This window comes from Mya arenaria, chromosome 11, assembly GCF_026914265.1.
Source record: "Mya arenaria isolate MELC-2E11 chromosome 11, ASM2691426v1".
In the NCBI taxonomy this organism is placed as follows: Eukaryota; Metazoa; Mollusca; class Bivalvia; order Myida; family Myidae; genus Mya; species Mya arenaria.
This window is the reverse complement of record NC_069132.1, coordinates 28385110-28407889: the sequence shown is the minus strand read 5'-3', so window position 1 is coordinate 28407889 and position 22780 is coordinate 28385110. Positions and strand designations below refer to the sequence as shown.

At 37.5% G+C, this 22780-nt stretch overlaps 1 protein-coding gene across 1 annotated transcript in view; it reads left to right on the top strand.

The window, feature by feature from the left end:
* LOC128208182 (uncharacterized) overlaps positions 1-22780 on the top strand; it is a 48913-nt gene that overhangs the window by 19291 nt on the left and 6842 nt on the right. The window contains exons 6-7 of the mRNA XM_052911613.1: positions 19343-19453; positions 20855-20990. Of these exons, the coding sequence (XP_052767573.1) occupies positions 19343-19453; positions 20855-20990 (247 nt within the window). The remainder of the gene's footprint in view (positions 1-19342; positions 19454-20854; positions 20991-22780) is intronic.

Sequence of the window (22780 nt, the reverse complement as noted above, 5' to 3'; positions counted from 1 at the left end):
GTCAAGTTCGATATTGGGTCATCCGCGGTCAATAATTAGGTCACTAGGTCAATTAGTAGAAAAACCTTGTGAACACAAAAGAGGTCACAATTTTAGCCTAATCTCAATGCAACTTGGTCAGAATGATCATCTCTATAAAATGTAGGTCAAGTTCGATATTGGGTCATCCGCGGTCAACAACTAGGTCACTAGGTCAATTAGTACAAAAACCTTGTGAACACAATAGAGGTCACAATTTTAGCCTAATCTCAATGCAACTTGGTCAGAATAATCATCTCTATAAAATCTAGGTCAAGTTCGATATTGGGTCATCCGCAGTCAATAACTAGGTCACTAGGTCAATTATTAGAAAAACCTTGTGAACACAACAGAGGTCACAATTTTGACCTAATCTTTATGAAACTTGGTCAGACTGATCATCTCTATGAAATCTAGGTCAAGTTCGATATTGGGTCATCTGGGGTCAAAAACTAGGTCAGTAGGTCAATTAGTAGAAATACCTTGTGAACACATTAGAGGTCACAATTTTAGCCTAATCTCAATGCAACTTGGTCAGAATGATCATCTCTATAAAATCTAGGTCAAGTTCGATATTGGGTCATCCGCGGTCAATAACTAGGTCACTAGGTCACTTAGTAGAAAAACCTTGTGAACACAATAGAGGTCACAATTTTAGCCTAATCTCAATGCAAATTGGTCAGAATGATCATCGCTGTAAAATGTAGGTCAATTTTGATATTGGGTCATTCACGGTCAATAACTAGGTCACTAGGTCAATTAGTACAAAAACCTTGTGAACACAATAGAGGTCACAATTTTAGCCTAATCTCAATGCAACTTGGTCAGAATGATCATCCTTATAAAATCTAGGTCAAGTTTGATATTGGGTCATCCGCGGTCAATAACTAGGTCACTAGGTCAATTAGTACAAAAACCTTGTGAACACAATAGAGGTCACAATTTTAGGCTAATCTTAATGCAACTTGGTCAGAATGATCATCTCTATAAAATCTGGGTCAAGTTCGATATTGGGTCATATGCAGTCAATAACTAGGTCACTAGGTCAATTATTAGAAAAACCTTGTGAACAAAATAGAGGTCACAATTTTAGCCTTATCTTAATGAAACTTGGTCAGAATGATCATCTTAACATAAGCTAGGTCAAGTTCCATATTGGGTCAACCCAGGTCAAAAACTAGGTCACTAGGTCAATTATTTTTATTTACCGGTGATATTTGAACATAAATGTCTGTGTTTGAGAACTTTCAGCTGTTTCATATATCTGATAAATATTATTATCATTTTGCAAGTGCAACTACCGACTCTTAAATTATGTCTATTTGGATTTTCTTGTATCATTCTATTTATGGCAGATATTAATTGTTCTTATTAAGACTTACAATCACATTATATAAATATTTTTGGATTTATTATTGATTTACATAACCATACGTAATTCTACTAAATTTTATTTCCAATTTATAATAATATCTTTTTAGATTTTTTTTATGAAATTGCCTTTTTAGCTCACCTGTCACTTTGTGACATGGTGAGCTTTTGTGATCGCCTTTTGTCCGTCGTGCGGCGTGCGTCGTCCGTCAACAATTTACTTAAAAGACATCTCCTCCTTAACCGCTAGGCCAATATTAATAAAACTTCATAGGTTCCTTGGGTTGTCTTCTATCAAAGTTGTTCAAAGAATTCAATTCCATACAGAACTCTGGTTGCCATGGCAACCAAAAGGAAAAACTTTAAAAATCTTCTTCTCCCAAACCACAAGGCTTAGGCCGTTGATATATGGTAGGTAGGATCACCAAATGGTCCTCTACCAAGTTTGTTCAAATTATGGCCCTGGGGTCAAAATTGGCCCCGCCCCGGGGGGTCATGGGTTTTCTCTATATGTTTATAGTGAAAACTTAAAAAATCTTCTCCTCTGAACTTACTTGGCCTAGAGCTTAGATATTTGGCATGGTTCATCGTCTAGTGGACCTCTACAAAGTTTGTTCAAATTATGGCCCTTGGGTCAAAATTGGCCCCGACCCGGGGGGTCATGGGTTTTCTCTATATGTTTATAGTGAAAACCTTAAAAAATCTTCTCCTCTGAACTTACTTGGCCTAGAGCTTAGATATTTGGCATGGTTCATCGTCTAGTGGACCTCTACAAAGTTTGTTCAAATTATGGCCCTGGGGTCAAAGTTGGCCCCGTCCCGGGGGGTCATGGGTTTTCTCTATATGTTTATAGTGAAAACTTCAAAAATCTTCTCCTCTGAACTTACTTGGCCTAGAGCTTAGATATTTGGCATGATTCATCGTCTAGTGGACCTCTACAAAGTTTGTTCAAATTATGGCCCTGGGGTCAAAATTGGCCCCGCCCCGGGGGGTCATGGGTATTCTCTATAAGTTTATAGTTAAAACTTCAAAAATCTTCTCCTCTGAACTTACTTGGACTAGAGCTTAGATATTTGGCATGATTCATTGTCTAGTGGACCTTTACAAAGATTGTTCAAATTATGGCCTTTGGGTCAAAATTGGCGCTGCCCCGAGGGGTCATGGGTTTTCTCTATATGTTTATAGTGAAAACCTTAAAAAATCTTCTCCTCTGAACTTACTTGGCCTAGAGCTTAGATATTTGGCATGATTCATCGTCTAGTGGACCTCTACAAAGTTTGTTCAAATTATGGCCCTTGGGTCAAAATTGGCCCCGCCCCGGGGGTCATGGATTTTCTCTATATGTTTATAGTAAAAACTTAAAAAATCTTCTCCTCTTAACTTACTTGGACTAGAGCTTAGATATTTGGCATGATTCATCGTCTAGTGGACCTCTACAAAGATTGTTCAAATTATGGCCTTTGGGTCAAAATTGGCCCCGCCCCGGGGGGTCATGGGTTTTCTCTATATGTTTATAGTAAATAAAATCAAAAATCTCTTCTGAACTTACGTTGCTTAGAGCTTAGATATTTGGCATGATTCATCGTCTAGTGGACCTCTACAAAGATTGTTCAAAATTGGCCCCGCCCCGGGGGGTCATGGGTTTTCTCTATATGTTTATAGTTAAAACTTCAAAAATCTTCTCCTCTGAACTTACTTGGACTAGAGCTTAGATATTTGGCATGATATACCATCTAGTTGACTTGTACCAATATTGTTCAATCTTTGGCTCTGGGGTCAAAAAATGGCCCCACCCGGGCGGTCATGGGTTTCCTTATATATGTATATGATGAAAACGTAAGTAATCTTCTTCTCCGAAACCAAAAGGCGAAGGCCTTAGATATTTGGTATGAAGCATCGTTTATCGGACCACTATTAAGATTGTTCAAACTTTAGCCCTGGGGTCAAAATTGGCCACGCCCCGTGTTCATAGGCTTAGGTTTTCAATATTTGTATATAATGGAAGAATGTGCAATATATGACAGGTGAGCGATTCAGGGCCATTTGGCCCTCTTGTTTGCAGATGATGATGGCGATAACTCGATAAGAGATCCAACTTTGATGGAAACTGTAATAGGGGAGAGACCAGCATAGATGGTGAACCAATATCAAAGGATTCTACACAATAAAAGAAACAAAGGTGGTCTGAAGAAGAAAACAAGATCTTCATACCAATCTTTAAAGCATGTCTAACGGACAAACACATACGGACTCTTACCGCATAAGGCTTGCAGCTGGGAAAATACCTGAAAGGACAATAGCTCAAATAAAGAAGAGAGTTCACAACAGGCAAACAAGCTTGGTCATTGAAATTGTGTTAAAGGTTTGGTCTCCAGGCTACTTAGTTGAGATGTCTAGGGTCATCAACACCTTTTTTCTTTTAAAGGGACTGTATACCAGATTGGCACCAATTTTCGTAACGAATCTCAGGACAATTATCTAATAGAATGTGTTACCCTTCGATACCATAATTGTAAAAAAATGTACCAAAATGTAAAAAAAAAAATGTGTAGGAGACCGGGTTCGAACAAGTGTCGCCAAAATTGAAGTCCAGCGTCATATTCACTGAGCTACGATGGCTTATTTTAATCAGGTGACATAAGTAAGCTAAACAATTAACTCTGTAATATCAGGTGATAACACCGACTAGCCAATCAAGCATAAGGAATGAATTTTACTAGGTAGATATACCCAGTAATCTTTTTTAATGGAAAAATACCTAATAACTGCTAAACTTGAATAAATTGTAAACTATGTAGTACTTCAGTTAGTAAGTTTCAATACATTGTACACATTAATACCAAATTTGTGACAGTCTTCGACAATCATTATTGTCTTTTTTTCTTGCAAATTGATGATCTGGTGCACAGTTGCTTTGAAGAACCATCAGTGTGAATAGGACTGCTTCGAAATTGAACATGAATTGTTCATTAAGCTTCTGTGTTATAAACATGATCTAAAGACATTTGATATTTTAATGCCCCCACTTATCAGGATAATGGATTACCTGTGAATAGACTTAGTTTGGTTGGAAATTATTAAGAACTGCTGTGAACATTTCCTGAGATCACATGAGGCAAGAGGGGGCATCCGGGTCATATCGACACAATTCTAGTTACTTTCACAAGATGTTTTACTTAAAGCTGCACTCTTACAGATATAATGTTTTTTACAACTTTTTTTATTTTTTGTCTTGGAATGAGTTTTTTTTTGCGTAAATACAATATATCTGCAAACCAGCATTAAAAGACTGATGACAAAAGATGAGTTTGCAGGTTTTCATATTTTATCTCCAAAACTGATGTTTTATGCATTTTTTTAAACCATTAGTACATGCTGAATTTGCTTGTTGTAAATGTTACTTCTACAGTTTAAAAGGATTTTGTTGAAAATTGCATACCAGGGGTTAGTTGTCAGATGTTTGTGCTTTTTGCTCCATTTTTGAAATTATATAATTGCTTGATTATAATCAGAAGTCTGTAAATTCATCAACAGATGCCAGAAAATCAAGATTTTTATTCTACTGGGCACCCTAGGTTCAGTGTGAAATAGTTTTGTAAAATACATATGGGTACTTACAAAAACTTTTATTGAATTTTGTACGTCAGACAACATTTCCTCTTCTGTTGGATATAAGCAGAAAGAAATGTTTGGGAAATATACCTGTTGAATTGGAACTTTACCACCTAAGTGTACCTCATCCTGATCTTGGGCTTAAGTTAAATAATTTCATGCCAGTTTTTTTTTAATTTTCGGATTAAAAAAAACCCAACTCAAATTTTGAAAATATCCTGATGAAAGAACTACCCCACTACTAGTAGACAATCAGTCAGTGTTGTAAGTAACAGTTTGAATTTTCATTCAGTCATTTTTTTCATATATATGTTCTTATATAATAAGGAAATCTTGTGAAAGCAACTTCTCAAGTTTATGAAGAATTTTGTTGAAGCTTGTCCACACTATCAGTCATTATATGTATTTGAGCTGCATTTTCTGTTGGACTCTTCGATCAGGGGTTACAACCCTTTGTTATTTGCTTTATACATTCTTGTGTAGGCAACCCTTCCCACTTTGTTTAATTATGCTTATATGCTTAAACATGCTTATTAGACTTTGAACAGAACATGGCATGTGCATCAGGGAACAGATTCCCGATTCTGATTTTATATTGAATTTGTGATAAACAACTCTCAAAAAAGTATTAGCGGGACCATTTTGGTGCTCTTTTTGAAACTTAATAAGAGTGTTTGTAAAATCTAGGTCAAGTACATTATTCCATGAACTGAGGTGGACAAAATATATATTCGAAGACTTGACAGGTCTCATTTTTGTGTGATCTTTAATAAATTGGTGACAAAAAACTTCGTAGGAAAGTTCAGGCCATGGCCATTATATTTTGTTGCATTTTTGTTTGCTTGAATGTATGGAAGGAGAGCTACCGGTATTCTCACATTTAAGATGCTTTCTCAGTAAATACTTAATGTAATGCATTGAAACTTTAGACAAGTGTTCACGTGCATCAGGACAGATAACTATTTTTTGCTTATAATGCAAGTAACTGTCCCATTATTATTCATTTAAAAAATCTGATTAAGATTTTCTTGTTAAGATTACATTAATTTCAATCTGGTATGGTTTTTTGTTAACTGTAAATGTTCTTGATTGATTAATCAAAATTGAAATCAATGCAGGCATCATTTTCATCCAATTTTATATTGATCTAAAACAGTTTTACAAAATATTTCGATAATTATTTTCAGAAGTTGCTGAAAAGTAGAGCATGCTCTTGTTTTGTTCATTGTTCCCGTGTCGTCTGAGACACAAAGAAAAAAACTTAAACATAAATGTATGTGGTTAAATATAAGTTGTATATTTCATTGTGTTTCATTATTGTCTTTAGCTTGACTTTTCGAAGAATAGGTGGGCTATACTGCACGCCCCAGCGTCGGCGTCCGGTTAAAGTTTTAGGGCAAGTTGGGATTTTCACTTATAAGTCCAATACCCTACATTCAATTGACTTAATACTTCACATAGTTGTTCAGGGCCATCACATGATGAGGTTAGATAACTCCATATTATTCTTTACACAGAGTATGGCCCCTGATTGACTATGGAACTTAGGTTCAAGTTTTAGAGCAAGTTGGAATATTTATTAATAACTTCTATATCCTTTGTTCAATTGACTTAATACTTCACACAGTTGTTCATGACCATCACACACACTGAGGTTACATAACTCCATATTATCCTAAATACAAGTTATGGCCCCTGATTGACTTAGGTTAAAGTTTAAGGGCAGGTTATAGTTTTAGGGCAAGTTGGGATTTTCACTTAAAACTACAATACCATTCATTCAATTGACTTAATACTTCACACAGATGTTCAGAGCCATCACATAATGAGGTTGGATAACTCCATATGATCTTTTATACAAATTGTGGCCCCTGATTGACTATGAAACTTAGGTTTAAGTTTTAGGGCGGTTTGGATATTGTTTTATAACTTCTATACCCTTCATTCAATTGACTTAATACTTCACACAATTGTTCAGGACCATCACCCAATGAGGTTACATAACTCCATATCCTTAATTCAAGTTATGGCCCCTGATTGACTTGGGTTAAAGTTTTAGGCAAAAGTTATTGTATTCTAAGTCAAAGCGGCGTAGTCATGGTGAAAAAAGAATGTGTTAACTCTTTCCTGAATCGAGAATAAAGCTGTGTCCTCCAAATTAGAGAATTATTTGGTTTGCTGTTACAACATACCACTAGTTAATGAACATTGATGTCGATGAAGGCAAGATGTTGGAGGTTAAAACATGTGTTTGACATGTAGAAATGCATTTTTGTTGCTTTTTAACAAATTTTGCCTTGCTCAAGATGTCATTGACCCCAGTTTCAAATTGCTTGACAATTTAACTAGATTTCTGGACCCTTAATTTCTTTACACCGTAGGTTAAAATTTGGAGTAGGTGTTAAAGCTGCACTCGCAGATATACCGTTCTTACAACTTATTTATCTTTATCTTGGAAAGAGCAAATTTTTGCAAAATGTATTAATGGTGGCATTTAAATTTATCATCATAATCTAAACTGAGATGGCCTGGGCCAAATAAAGTTTAATCATTCATCTTTTAGACCTAACTAGCGGAACTTTCATGATCTTGAAAACCTAACTGTGTGACACGTTGTAAAACAATATATAGGATAATTGTACATTACAAACAGCGATATTTTCTCGCAACTTGGGCCAAGTATAGTAATTTCTCACACCTGTGGTCAAAAGTGATCTTGAGACACAGTCATGAAGCAATTTACTTGCAAATATTGCAACGGTTTAAGTCTTCTTTGTTAAGTAATGTTTTTGCTAATTAAAGTGTCACCCCAATTGAAAGAGCAAAAAGGTTTTGAGACACCTCTTTAGAAATGCATTAACTCAGCATCAAATACTAGCCGGCGACTTACCGACTAGTCACATCGGTCAGACTCATCGTGGTTACTCGAACCTAGGACCTCCTGCTCTCAAAGCAAAGGCCTTAAACTACAACACTGCCGTGATTCATTCTTAATGAAAATATAACAATCCTTAGATACAGACAGACTGTTTACACAACGTATGCACTGGAAAGAGTTACTGGAGGAAATATGGCTTATCAGTTGGGTAATCTGTGACATGTTCAAATACAGAGCAATGCAACCGGGGTAATGCTGACCACAGGCTTCGTAAAGTGGTCAAGGTTATCACAAAGAAGCAGATATTGTTTTATATTTCTATAACTGGTTTTGCATTCTTATCAAAGGAGAATGAAAATAATAAAAAACGTACTCATACTTTTTCATCATTCGAAATTTTGTTTATTCGGAATTAACTACGAGTCAGATTGAATCTGCGTTTTAGATATACCTTTATTATGTATCGCAAAATCGGGGAACTATTGTGCGTGAATAGATGCATAGTATATCTGTGATAGGATTGATATGTTTCATTGAACCACCCCAGAACGAAATGGCAGATATCAACGTTGTTTTTACGTGACAGACGTTATTCAGTAAAATGTATTCGTAGTCCGTCGCCGGTGGCCTAGTTATTACAGCATCCGCCTGGGGAATGTGGGTTTACGGGTTCGATCCCCAGCTTCGACTCTTTAAAGTGATTAAACTGGTATTAACCAAAACGTTCTTATATTACTCCTTGAAGTGCTGTTTAGGATGGTAAGGTAAGACAATATAAGCCTTTTGAATGGTGCACTAAATGTATAAGCCACCTGTTACGGTGCCACAGATTGACATGCTTATATATATATATTATAATATTTGTTATTGATGTCGTGCGCACAAAATACTATGTCGTGCGCGCATGATACATAGTCGTGTGCACGAGATTACATGTTGTGCACACGAGATAATTAGGTCGTCTACACGAGCTACTATTTCGTGCTCACGAGATTGTTTATTCGTGTATACGAGTAACAATTTCGTGCGCACGAGATAATTTTATCGTTATAACCCCTTTCTTATCACGGCATCATTTGATCCACTGGTAACTCGAACAATAATCAAGTAATGTTGTAAGGTATGATGTTCACCAATTAAGATATTTGATATGATGCAACAAGCATGCACGTGAACGAATATGTCACTATCTCAACTTTTTGAGTGGTATAAACTTTGTTGTGAAAGGCGGTTACTAGAAGATGGAAAAGTGCCCGGTCGTTAGGGTTCAGATTTGGGTGTGTTTGCAATATCACTGGTTAGTTTTGTACTGTTCTTACAGAGAACACCAGACTTGAGATAGGTTGTCAACTTATGGACAAACCTGCCTTTCGACATATTTTGAAAAATGCAAATGAACTGTCGTATCTTTCTCGTGCAAGACATACTTATCTCATGCGCATGACTAAGTAACTCGTGTGCGAGACATTATATTCCGTGCGCACGACTTAGTCACCACTCAATAACTCGTGCCCATGACCTAGTCACATATGTGCACGAAATAGTAACTCGTGCACACGACTTAGTCACACATGCGCACAACATAGTAACTCGTGCACACGACTTAGCCACACATGCGCACCACATAGTAACTCGTGCACACGACTAAGCCACACATGCGCACCACATAGTAACTTGTGCACACGATTTAGTCACACATGCGCACCACATAGTAACTCGTGCACACGACTAAGTGTTAAACCGGTTTGTTGAAATTGATTCACTATCCTACGCAATGTGTAACAGTTAGGAGACGTAACCGATGCGTAGCGTTTTTTAATCGATTTTATTCTGTGTTAATCAATTAAAATGTTGCTCAGCAGATTAGTCAGGAATTGTTATTTGCTGAGCAATATTTTAATTTTGTGTAAGTTCTTATATGTGTGCAATCAAAGTTCATTAAATGAAATAACTCATTCAAATTTGTAATTTAATGTACCAGTACCCTTTATAAATCGCCATTACACTTTAATGAATGACCCAAGGGTGTACCAGATTGCATAAGGGTGTAAAATACACTTTAAGTAAAAAAGTTATCTGTAGCTCTGCATGATAGTATTTTCTCACACTTGTGGTCGGAAAGTGATCTTGAGAACCAAGTCATGAAGCAAATAACTTGTTAATATTGCAACGGTATAAGTCTTCTATGTAAAGTATTGTTTTTGTTAATTATAGTGTCACCCCAATTGAAAGGGCAAATAGGTTTTAGCTAATGAGACTCCTTTTTAGACAAGCATAAGCCATAACTCCCCGATGCCAGGTAGCTTGGCAAGCGGTTACCATCAAATGCTAGCGGGCAACTCACCAACTAGTCATATCGGACAAATCCATCGCGGTTACTCGAACCTGGGACCTCCTGCACTCAGAGCGAAGGCCCTAAACCACAACGCTCCCGTGGTTCATCATTTAGCTTCTATTCAGACTGTTTTCACAACATATGAACTTAGTTGCACAGGAAAGAGTTACAAACAAAACAATACATGTGCTAATTATGTTGCTTTTTTCATGATTCGAGATTTTGTTACTGTTGAATTAACTACGAGTCCGATTGAATCTGCGTTTTTCATATACCTTTATTATGTATCGCAAAATTGGGGTACTATGATATGTTTAAATTAAACAGCCCTGAAGGAAATTGCAGATATGTGCGGCCATGACAGACGTTATTTTGTAAAATGTCTTTGTTGTCCGTTCCGGTTGGCCTAGTTGTTACATCATCCGCCTCGGGAATGTGAGTTTACGGGCTCGATCCCCAGCTGCGACTCACCAAAGTCGTTAAACTGGTATTGCTATTTGTTCCTTGTGCTTGGCGCTCAGCACAGTATATTTCAAGAACTGTTTGCCAGTGTCAGGATAACGTGAGTCGGTCGTGGTATCATTCCACTTGTCTAGACTAAATCCGCCTCGTTTGGACAAACGTGTTTCCAAATAAATAACTGTCGTTTGGACTTAAAGCCCAATAAACAAACATATTTGTTAATAATTATAGTTTGTTTGTTTTTCATTCAGATATGTAAAGGTAAAAGTAAATTATTTTGGTTTCAAACATCTTCAAAGCTAAATATCACTTTGCAAATACATCGCAGGACAATTGTTCTGCAATTAGACAAATCGCCATTACGTCAATTTTAAATACTTCTCTAATATGACGGAACATAAAATGCATATATTTAGTATTAGACTCTGCGGTTTTAGCAGATGAGTGAAAAACATAGTTAATATTTTATTTCAAATGTTGTATATTATATTCAAAGTCATCTTGATGGAAATGCCATGGAAGGTACAACGACACTTCATTTATTGTGAAGCCCTCGGATAATATAATATATAGGCTGTGGTAGCTTCTTCTTTACATTATGAAACATCAATCAGTTTCTACTAGGGATGCAAACCAATATTCGAATATTCGGATATTCGATCGAACGTTTAGTATTCGAATGTTAAAATCGGTATTCGAATATTCGATTATTTTTTTTCAAAAAATAATGATATAAACCTTGAGTCTTTAGGGCAGTTGTTGTGTTTAAAATTATATTGTCTTGTTTTTACAACAATACGCATCTTGTGCCTGAGGCGTTAACGAGATGTCAATTAGGGATCGATCGTAGGGTACTATAAACAGTGTCCATAATTGTAAAATAACTGGCTATTAGGAAGTGACATCAAAAAAGTTTAATTGATTTTTAGTTCTTTTAAATGACCATGCCAATTAAGAATTTAAGGAAGCGGCCTTCACACCCTCTTGTCAGTTTGCCTGCCAATTAAGCTGAGCAATATTGTTCAAAACGGTGATTGATATTATACGCTGAAAGTAGATACCACTTCATTCCTTCAGAATATATGTTCGCAAAACATAATAAGTTAAACTTATTATTATTATATATTAGATTTGTATTTCTTAACAACGTAAAAAATGCCAGCCACATCTGAAGTATGGACTTATTTCACGCGCTCTGTTGACAAGAAATCTGTCACGTGCAAACTATGCAGTGTGAGGTTGTCGTACATGGGCACGACGACTAATCTCTGGAATCACGTGAAGGCTAAGCATCCGAGTTCTCAAAGTGAAAGCAGTAAACAGCAATCAATGAAAAAGTTTACCGTTTCTGGTCTTAAACATGATTTGTGTTCTGGGTGCTTTGGGCAAACACTGCAGCTGGCCATCAAGCCGGCATTTGCTCTCCCTGATGTCAACAGGGTCGTCTCCAGATGTCGTAAGCTGGTCGGGCACATCAAACACTTGACTACATTGACGGCCGAAATGCGCAAGCGCCAAGCTACTCTCAAGGTGCCCAAACACAAGCTGGTGCAGGATGTTACAACCCGATGGAACATCACGCATGCTATACTGGCCCGGCTGAACGAGCAACGCCGCGTCCTGTCCGACCTCATGCTGGACACTCGGGTTACCCGGAAGGCCGACCAGCACCTGTCGTTGAAGGACGGCGAGTGGACCATCGTCTCCGAGTTGAGTGACGTACTCAGTCATTTGACTGAGACGACTTCGTATATGTCAACGGAGAAGAACGTGTCATGCAGTGAAGTTTATCTCATCGTGACAAGTCATTTGGACAACACACTCCGTGCATGCGAGGCTGATTCCCATGTCGTCAAGGAAGTGAAGGGTGTTATTGCTGCTGAGCTTCGTCGCCGCTTCCGACCTTTGAACCATGTCACCGCCACATCCACCCTAGTCCTTGCCGCTCTATTGGACCCCCGCTACAAAGACCTGGACTTCCTGTCAACGGAACAGCAGCGCTACACGGAAGACGCGCTCGAGAGTAGATTGGACGATGTTCCATTTCGGTTGCCAACCCCGACCAGAGTGCGTCAACACCCTCCAAACGACCCCGTCTTAGCTTCATGGTTCCAAAGACGACCAAGACGGCTAACGACGAGCTGCGTCGGTACCGGCACGAACCTTCCGACGAGGAGGCCACTCCACTTGCATGATGGAAAAAGAACGAGGGACGCTTTCCTCGCGTTGCACATGTTGCTCGCCAACTGCTTGGGATACCTGCGACGTCTGTGCCATCAGAATTTTCTCCTGCGCCGGACTCATTGTTAACAAACTTAGAAACAGACTGTCATGTGATCTTGTTGATAAGATAATATTTCTGAATAAGAACAAGGCCATCATATGTGATGATTTTATTGATGAGTGATTTCATTGAATTGTATGTGCTTGTTATGTGCTAGATATGTATTTCATATGTCGATGTAATAATATTCGACACGCTACTATGTATTGTATTGTATTACGATAACACTGGAAACATTCGACAGATAAAGAAAAGGTATCATGGTTTATAACTAAAATTAATAGATAACTATAACTTTTTAAAGATTCAATTTTTATCGAATATTCGATCGAAAGAATTACCGAATATTCGAATATCGATTTTGCCATTCGTTTGCATCCCTAGTTTCTACAAACGTGTATACATACACTGTTGGACATCGTTGACGTCATTTGCCAAATATTCACCATCATTTCTGTTCATATATGTAAACAACTCCACTTCTATCGCTTCAACCCATGTCTTATCACGGAGTCATTTAATCCGCCGGAAACACGCGCAATAATCAAATTTTCTTGTCAGGTTGGATATTCAACAATTAAGATATTTGACGTCACGCAATAAACATGTACGTGAAAGAATATGTCACTGTCTGAAGTTTTTGAGTGGTATCGACTTTGTTGTGAAAGGCGGTAAATAGTAGACGAGAAGGGGTCCCGCCGTAAGGGTTGAGCTTTGAGTGGATGCAACGTTAGTTGAAATTATTAAAGACGGGTAACGGTAGGGTGTGTTTGCAACAACACTGGTTAGTTTTGCACAGTCATTACAGAAAACATCAGACTTGATATAGGGCTGCTTGGCTGTCAACTAGTGGACAACCCTGCCTTTTGACATATTTTGAAAAATGCTAATAAACTGTCGTATCTTTCTCGTCCAGACATAATAATCGCGTGTGCACGACATAGTAACTCGTGTGCGAGACATAGTGTTCCGTTCACACGACTTAGTCACACATGCTCACGCCAGAGTAATTCGTGCGCACGACTAAGTATGTCCGTCGTACGAAATAAATAAAAATATACACATGCCACATCATTTCCACCGTTAGCTTTACTACAAGTATTTGATTTAATAATTTTGGCATGATATTCAAAATAATGCAAGTTGGTTTAGAACATTATACGTATATGCGTTATTGTAAAATGAGATTCCGACGATTTTGTTTTTATTTGCGTTACGCTGCTGCATCATTCATAATCCAAACTATATGTTCGGATTGCAATCGACTGACCAGACGTGTATATTAATGCAAAAGGTGTTCACATTGAAGTAAGGCAACATGCAATTTATTCAACCTGCTGAGGTAGTCCATAAATAAAAATGCTATCAAGAGAAATTGAATTACTACTGGACGGGCAATCCTATAACGAAAATACGAAATCATATTTATTTAATGTTTTTTTTTACTATGTTTGGGAAAATATATTTTTCGTTCTATAAACAAGATTTATTAAGACGGTATTGCATACATACCATTCCAGTTGAAATTACGTATTGTTCTGAATAATAACCATTATCCTGCATGTAGCTGAAATGCTTAGCATAGAGAAGACACGTTAAGTACGTCAAACACGTTTTGTATGTATTAATATTGATACCAATGATAGCCATCAAATCATAAATTGATCAAATGTTCAGTCACTGTGGTATCCAACAGTCACTGTGATATCAAAGTTCAGCAAATATGCTCTTGGATATATAAATGAAATTGAGCAGTTGTAAGCAAACGATTATTATTATTATTATTATTATTATTATTATTATTATTATATCCTTTCCCTGTGTTAAAAAAATATAATACCGTCCAGATATAACAAATGTATGTGACAAGTATATATATCTTGCGGAAAGTGGGCAGATGACTAGTATATATTAATTGGAAGACAGGTTGAGGGTAGATGTGGGCAGATGACAAATATATATGGGCAGATGGTATTCTGCTGGTATCATCATCCCACACACATTGTTTTTGAAAGGAGAAACATTGACAGATAGACAGATATTCTTTAATTCCTCCATAATGAAGGGATTTTAAACAGGTAACCAAAATGAAATACGTTTACAAGATACGACAAAACAAACGTAAGCAGAAGTAAATAAAAGTGAAAGAACAAACAACCAATCCAAACTATATACATGTATATAATATAATCAAAATATGATGCAGTGTATCTGAGGTTGTTGAAGACAATACTGTACACAGGCGTGGTTGGTGCAGAGGTTGGGTCAATCCTTATCTACTGACAGTCAACCGCCCCTATGCCAGGCAACTTCCTCAACAGTCTCTGAGCACGTGCATTTATATTGGTAAACTAAATAGATGTAAGTTGTACAACAAACGTTGAAAATATAATACATTTGCATTAACTTTCCGATTGAATTTATGTCGGTACTTGTGTCATTAACAAGTAGAGTTAAATTATGATAATAATTAAATATCAAACTTATTATAATGCAAAATGGAACTTTAATTTCACCATATAAACATCAGCCAATCACAAAGACAGAATTGGTAAACTAATGTATGATGCGATGATTATCTTATTTACAGTTTTAAAGTCACCTTTTAACCAAATCATAGATACACTACACGGTTAATAACATATATGGCAAACACTGAGCAAGTGGCTTGCCTAAATAATGTAGGTACCTTAGTACCGTTTTGAATAAATGTACTCGACTATCATCACTTAGTGAAAGCCGTCCGAAAATTAGTCGGGTTTTTTGTCAATCTACATCCGACCTTCATAAATGTGAAAATAAGTCAATTCTAGAATTATTACGTTTTTTTCATGTGCATAAACAGTGTTTAAATTATACACTGTTTATGCACTCGATTAAGGGAAATCATTTGTGCTGTTGAAATATTGTTCCAAACCTCACAACCGTATATCTTTTTTTGGAAGGACTATAGTCTGAAAAAATGTTTCATGGTTAGTGGGTGTAGACTTTTATCATCGGATGCGCCGCAATCTATTAGACTGGATTATTGTTTTCTGAGTTCACAGCACGCATCTTAAATACTATTATTTGTGTCCATGTACTTATCGCATAAGACTCTTGGGTGCAAGTTAACATCGACTTTGTTTCATTTAATACCACTACTTGTGTTTAACTTGCATTATAATGATAACGTTCTTTAAGTGAATGGGTGGGACAAAGTTCTAAGCCGTCTTTGCCAAGTAAAAGTAAAACCATGTCGCCGGCGTACGTTGAGCATCATACACAGACATCTAATATTGATAACGAGTGCCCGTGTGCATAAGGTTGATTATGTAGAGGAGATTGACTCAAGCGTTCCCGCTCTCTCGTTCCTTGTTTTATCTAGAACCATTCGGACACACATCCTTGTGTTCGTACGCAACTGTAAATGTGTGAGGCCCCTTCCCTGTGTAACCAATTTGATAATACCGTCCAGATGACAAATATATGTGGCATATGCATATATATATATATATATATACAAGACGGAAAGTGGGCAGATGACTAGTATATATTAATTGGAAGACAGGTTGAGGGTAGATGTGGGCAGATGACAAATATATATGGGCAGATGGTATTCTGCTGGTATCATCATCCCACAAACATTGTTTTTGAAAGGAGAAACATTGACAGATAGACAGATATTCTTTAATTCCTCCATAATGAAGGGATTTTAAACAGGTAACCAAAATGAAATACGTTTACAAGATACGACGAAACAAACGTAAGCAGAAGTAAATAAAAGTGAAAGAACAAACAACCAATCCAAACTATATACATGTATATAATATAATCAAAATATGATGCAGTGTATCTGAGGTTGTTGAAGACAATACTGTACACAGGCGTGGTTGGTGCAGAGGTTGGGTCAATTCTTATCTACTGACAGTCAACCGCCCCTATGCCAGGCAACTTCCTCAACAGTCTCTGAGCACGTGCATTTATATTGGTAAACTAAATAGATGTAAGTTGTACAACAAACGTTGAAAATGTAATACATTTGCATTAACTTTCCGATTGAATTTATGTCGGTACTTGTGCCATAAACAAGTAGAGTTAAATTATGATAATAATTAAATATCAAACTTATTATAATGCAAAATGGAACTTTAATTTCACCATATAAACATCAGCCTATCACAAAGACGGAATTGGTAAACTAATGTATGATGCGATGATTATCTTATTTACAGTTTTAAAGTCACCCTTTAACCAAATCATAGATACACTACACGGTTAATAACATATATGGTAAACACTGAGCAAGTTGCTTGCCTAAATAATGTAGGTACCTTAGTACCGTTTTGAATAAATGTACTCGACTATCATCACTTAGTGAAGCCGTCTGAAAAATAGTCGGGGTTTTTGTCAATCTACATCCGACCTTCATAAATGTGAAAATGAGTCAATTCTAGAATTATTACGTTTTTCATGTGCATTAACAGTGTATAAATTATACACTGTTTATGCACTCGATTAAGGGAAATCATTTGTGCTGTTGAAATATTGTTCCAAACCTCACAACCGTATATCTTTTTTTGGAAGGACTATAGTCTGAAAAAACGTTTCATGGTTAGTGGGTGTAGACTTTTATCATCGGATGCGCCGCAATCTATTAGACTGGATTATTGTTTTCTGAGTTCACATCACGCATCTTAAATACTATTATTTATGTCAATGTACTTGTCGCATAAGACTCTTGGGTGCAAGTTAATATCGACTTTGTATCATTTAATACCACTATTTGTGTATTACTTGCATTATAATGATATCGTTCTTTTAGTGAATTGGTGGGGAAAAGTTCTAAGCCGTTTTTGCCAAGTGAAAGCAAAACCATGTCGCCGGCGTACGTAGAGCATCATACACAGACATCTAATATTGATAACGAGTGCCCGTGTGCATAAGGTTGATTATGTAAAGGAGATTGACTCCAGCGTCCCCCCTGTCTCGTTCCTCGTTGTATCTAAAACCATTCGGACACACATCCTTGTTCTCGTACGCAACTGTAAACGTGTCTGAGTCCCATTCCCTATGTAACCGATTTGATAATACCGTCCAGATGACAAATATATGTGACATATATATATATATATATATATCTATATATACAAGACGGAAAGTGGGCAGATGACTAGTATATATTAATTGGAAGACAGGTTGAAGGGTAGATGTGGGCAGATGACAAATATATATGGGCAGATGGTATTCTGCTGGTATCATCATCCCACAAACATTGTTTTTGAAAGGAAAAACATTGACAGATAGACATATACGTTCGTACGCAACTGTAAACGTGTCTAAGGCCCCTTTCCTGTGTAACAAATTTGATAATACCGTCCAGATGACAAATATATGTGACATATATATACATATATATACAAGACATATTGCGGGTAGATGTGGGGAGATGACAAATATATATGGGCAGATGGTATTCTGCCCGTAAAATCATCCCACAGCGTTGTTTTTAAAAAGGGAGATTACAGACACTATATTGTGATATATAGTATACTGAACCATATATATTCGCAATGACGTTAACTATATGAAGCCTAGCCATCGGCAAATATATATATATATATACTGGTAAAACCGTAAAAGTGGGCAGTCGTCCTCAAACCGGTGTTACGGGATGATGACTTTGCCGATGGCTAGGCTTCATATAGTTAACGTCATTCGGACACACATCCTTGTTCTCGTACGCAACTGTAAACGTGTCTGAGTCCCATTCCCTATGTAACCGATTTGATAATACCGTCCAGATGACAAATATATGTGACATATATATATATATATATATCTATATATACAAGACGGAAAGTGGGCAGATGACTAGTATATATTAATTGGAAGACAGGTTGAAGGGTAGATGTGGGCAGATGACAAATATATATGGGCAGATGGTATTCTGCTGGTATCATCATCCCACAAACATTGTTTTTGAAAGGAAAAACATTGACAGATAGACATATACGTTCATACGCAACTGTAAACGTGTCTAAGGCCCCTTTCCTGTGTAACAAATATATATATATATTATATATATATATATATATATATATATATATATTTATGTCCCTGAATGCCACTGTTTATTTACATCAGTAGTTATTTGTAATGAAGGTTTGTACTCAACCTTCTACATGATTCAAGGAAAAAGGAATTTTCAGTTTATAATACATGGCCATGATTGTGAGTAGGGGTGGTATTCCATTTGCAATAAAATGGTCATACAAAATAAACTTCATAGAATTTATATCATTTATGATCGGATTAGCTACATTGATCTTACAATCAAACTAAGACCAATATTGAATATTAACCCAGAGTTTGTAGAAGCTCCTTTAATTTCCCGTTGCAGGTCACTATTGCCCCAATGGCACCCAGACGTCCAACCAGCATGCATGTCCTGCAGGCACATACAATTACCAGACAGCCCTCACAGACGCATCAGAATGCACACCTTGTATTGGTAAGATTTACGTATTTTTAATGTAAGACATCCATTATTAGGATGCAATGATGTGTTAATGCAATTTTATGAATTTGTTAATATAATGTCTACAGTCGAACCATGTTGGCTGGAACAAACATGGACCAGCGAAAATACCTCGAGCCTTGGAAAATTTGAGCCAACGGAAAATGCTTACATTCAGTAGATAAATATTGGTCCTTGACGTCCGGTTTGAGAAAACAATGTTTACAGGGTCCTACTGTAATGCCCTGGCCCTTACTGTTCCTGCAGGGCTGTGTACCCTGGGCTTTTACTGTGAAACAGGCTCTGATAATGACTCACCAGTCCAGTGCCCCAAAGGAAGATACTGCCCAGAAGGTTAGTTATAAATGTTTAAAAAAATGTGACAAGTAACTCAAAATGTTGGCCCATTCTGAGAATTGTACAACATAATTATCACGCTGCATTTTATTGCACAATTTGCCTTCCTGAACATGTTAGCAAGCGTACACAGGACTACTACTATGTTGCAGATAGGATACAGTGCTGAAAATTGTTGAAATGTTGCCATAACACTGTCATGCAGATTCTTTTGTCTTTTGGAAGCCTGGCTATCTGATATATAAGTAACACAATGGTTCTTAAAACTACTGTTTTAGAATAAGTAACTTTAAATAAGAAAAACGCATCCTGGGTTGCGCTGATCGAATTTTTCCAGTCATTACCTCTTTTGGGCATAAACTGTGTTTCAATAAAAAATGTCTTAGGGAATTTTTGCGCATATATTTTTGCCATAATTTTAAGAGTGTATCTGAGCACTTTTTAGCAGCGTAAGATTAATGACTAATATGTCTCATTGAAACAAGGCCCTGACCATTACCCTGATCTCATACAACTGTCCCTGACCAATACCCTGATCTCAAACAACTGTCCCGCCTGACCAATACCCTGATCTCAAACAACTGTCCCTGAACAATACCCTGATCTCAAACAACTGTCCCTGACCAGTACCCTGATCTCATACAACTGTCCCTGACCAATACCCTGATCTCAAACAACTGTCCCGAGGGACGCTTCTAATGTCTGTGGCTCTTTTACATACCTGACAATAATACTTACTTACAGCCTTTAAAATGTAAATATTGTAGGTTTCACAGCTGCCAACCCAACCTGTTGCACGATCCTGTACCACTGTTGCGAGGGGCTCTTCTAATGTCTGTGACTCTTTTACATACCAGACAATAACACTTACTTACAGCCTTTAAAATGTAAATATTGTAGGTTCCACAGCTGCCAACCCAACCCGTTGCACGATCCTGTACCACTGTCCCGAGGGACCCTTCTAATGTCTGTGACTCCTTTACGTGCCAGACAATACAGTAATACTTACTTATAGCCTTTAAAATGTAACTATTGCAGGTACCACAGTGGCCAACCCAACCCGTTGCACGACCCAATATCACTGTCCTGAGGGAAGCGCGGACCCAGTTGAATGCCCTGCAGATTCCTATACCAGTCAGAGAACGCAATGGGAATGTGTTTCATGTCCAGCAGGGTAAGCACAGCTTGTTGATTACTGAGTGATTATGGGTATTAAAGAATTGCTAATTTGTTGTAAAAGTTCTTAAACTCATTTTACATGGTTTATTAATTATGCCCCCCTTCGAAGAAGAGGGGTATATTGCTTTGCACAGGCATGTCGGTATGTCGGTCGGTCGGTCGGTCCGTCGATAGACCAAAGCTTGTCCGAGTGATAACTCAACAATTCCTGGACGTATGGTCATCAAACTTCACATAAGGTTGGGCCTGACCAGTAGATGACCCCTATTGTTTTTGGGGGTCATCAGGCCAAGGGTCAAGGTCACAGTGACCTTGAATGGTAAAAGGTTGTCCGAGTGATAACGTGACAATGCCTGCACCCATGGCCCTCAAACTTGACTTGGAGGTTGGGCCTGACCAGTAGCTGACCCCTATTGTTTTTTGGGCTCAATGGGTCAAGGTCACAGTGACCTTGAATGGTAAAAGGTTGTTCGAGTGATAACTCAACAATGCCTGCACCCATGGCCCTCAAACTTGACTTGTAGGTTGGGCCTGACCAGTAGATGACCCCTATTGTTTTTGGGGGGTCATTGGGCCAAAGGTCAAGGTCACAGTGACCTTGAATGGTAAAAGGTTGTCCGATTGATAACTCAACAATGCCTGCACCCATGGCCCTCAAACTTGACTTGAAGGTTGGGCCTGACCAGTAGATGACCCCTATTGATTTTAGGGGTCAAAGGTCAAGGTCACAGTGACCTTGAAAGCAAACTCGACAATTCTTGGACCTATGGTCATTAAACTTGACATGAAGGTTGGGCCTGCCAAGTAGATGACCCCTATCGACTTTGGGGGTCATCAGGCCAAGGTCAATGTCACAGTAACCTTTAATGCAAAAAAGTTAACAAATCTTCCCCCAATGATATCTCGACAATGCCTGAACCTATGATCATTAAACTTGACATGGATGTTAAGCCTGACCAGTAGATCACCATTATTGATTTTAGGATTCAAAGAGCCAAAGGTCAAGGTCACAGTGATCTTGAATGGTAAAAGGTTGTCCGAGTGATAACTCAACAATGCCTGAACCCATGTCCTCCAAACTTGACTTGGAGTTGCATCTGACTTGTAGATGACCCCTTATGATTTAAGGGGTCATCGGGTCAAAGGTCAAGGTCACAGTGACCTTGAACAAAAAAAACTTGTCTTTTGATAACTTGACAATGCCTGCACTCATGGCCCTCAAACTTGACATTTAGGTTTCTGGTGACCAGCTAATGACTCTGGATTTTGAGTTCATAGAGTCAAAGGTCATGACGGTCATAGCACACTTTATCCTCACACTTTAATGGTCATAATCCTAAAACAGCAACAAATCAGCTGTCATTTCGGTCCATGCATATTTCATTCAATTGTCCATATAATCCTGACAACATGGCGCTCAGGGGGGGGGGGGCATAATGTTTGACAAACATCTCTTGTTTTAACATATTTTATTGCCTTTTTTCTTTGAACATGATCGGTATTTACAACAATGATATAGAGTATACAAAGAGCAAATGTTCTAACAACATTTGTAATGTCTTCCCCATATTTTATTTTTGAATATCTGATTACTGGGCTCAACCCTTTAGTTTCCATTGTATTATTTACATGTGAATTTTAATTTCGAAAAAAATCTTGTATATTTAAAAAAATTATGAAAGCTTTCCTAGTGATTTAGATAAAACTCATTGTGCTGATACCAGAAGATACCAAATCTTTACATATTAAGTAAGTGTTGTTTCGAACTCAGTGAACAGTTTTACT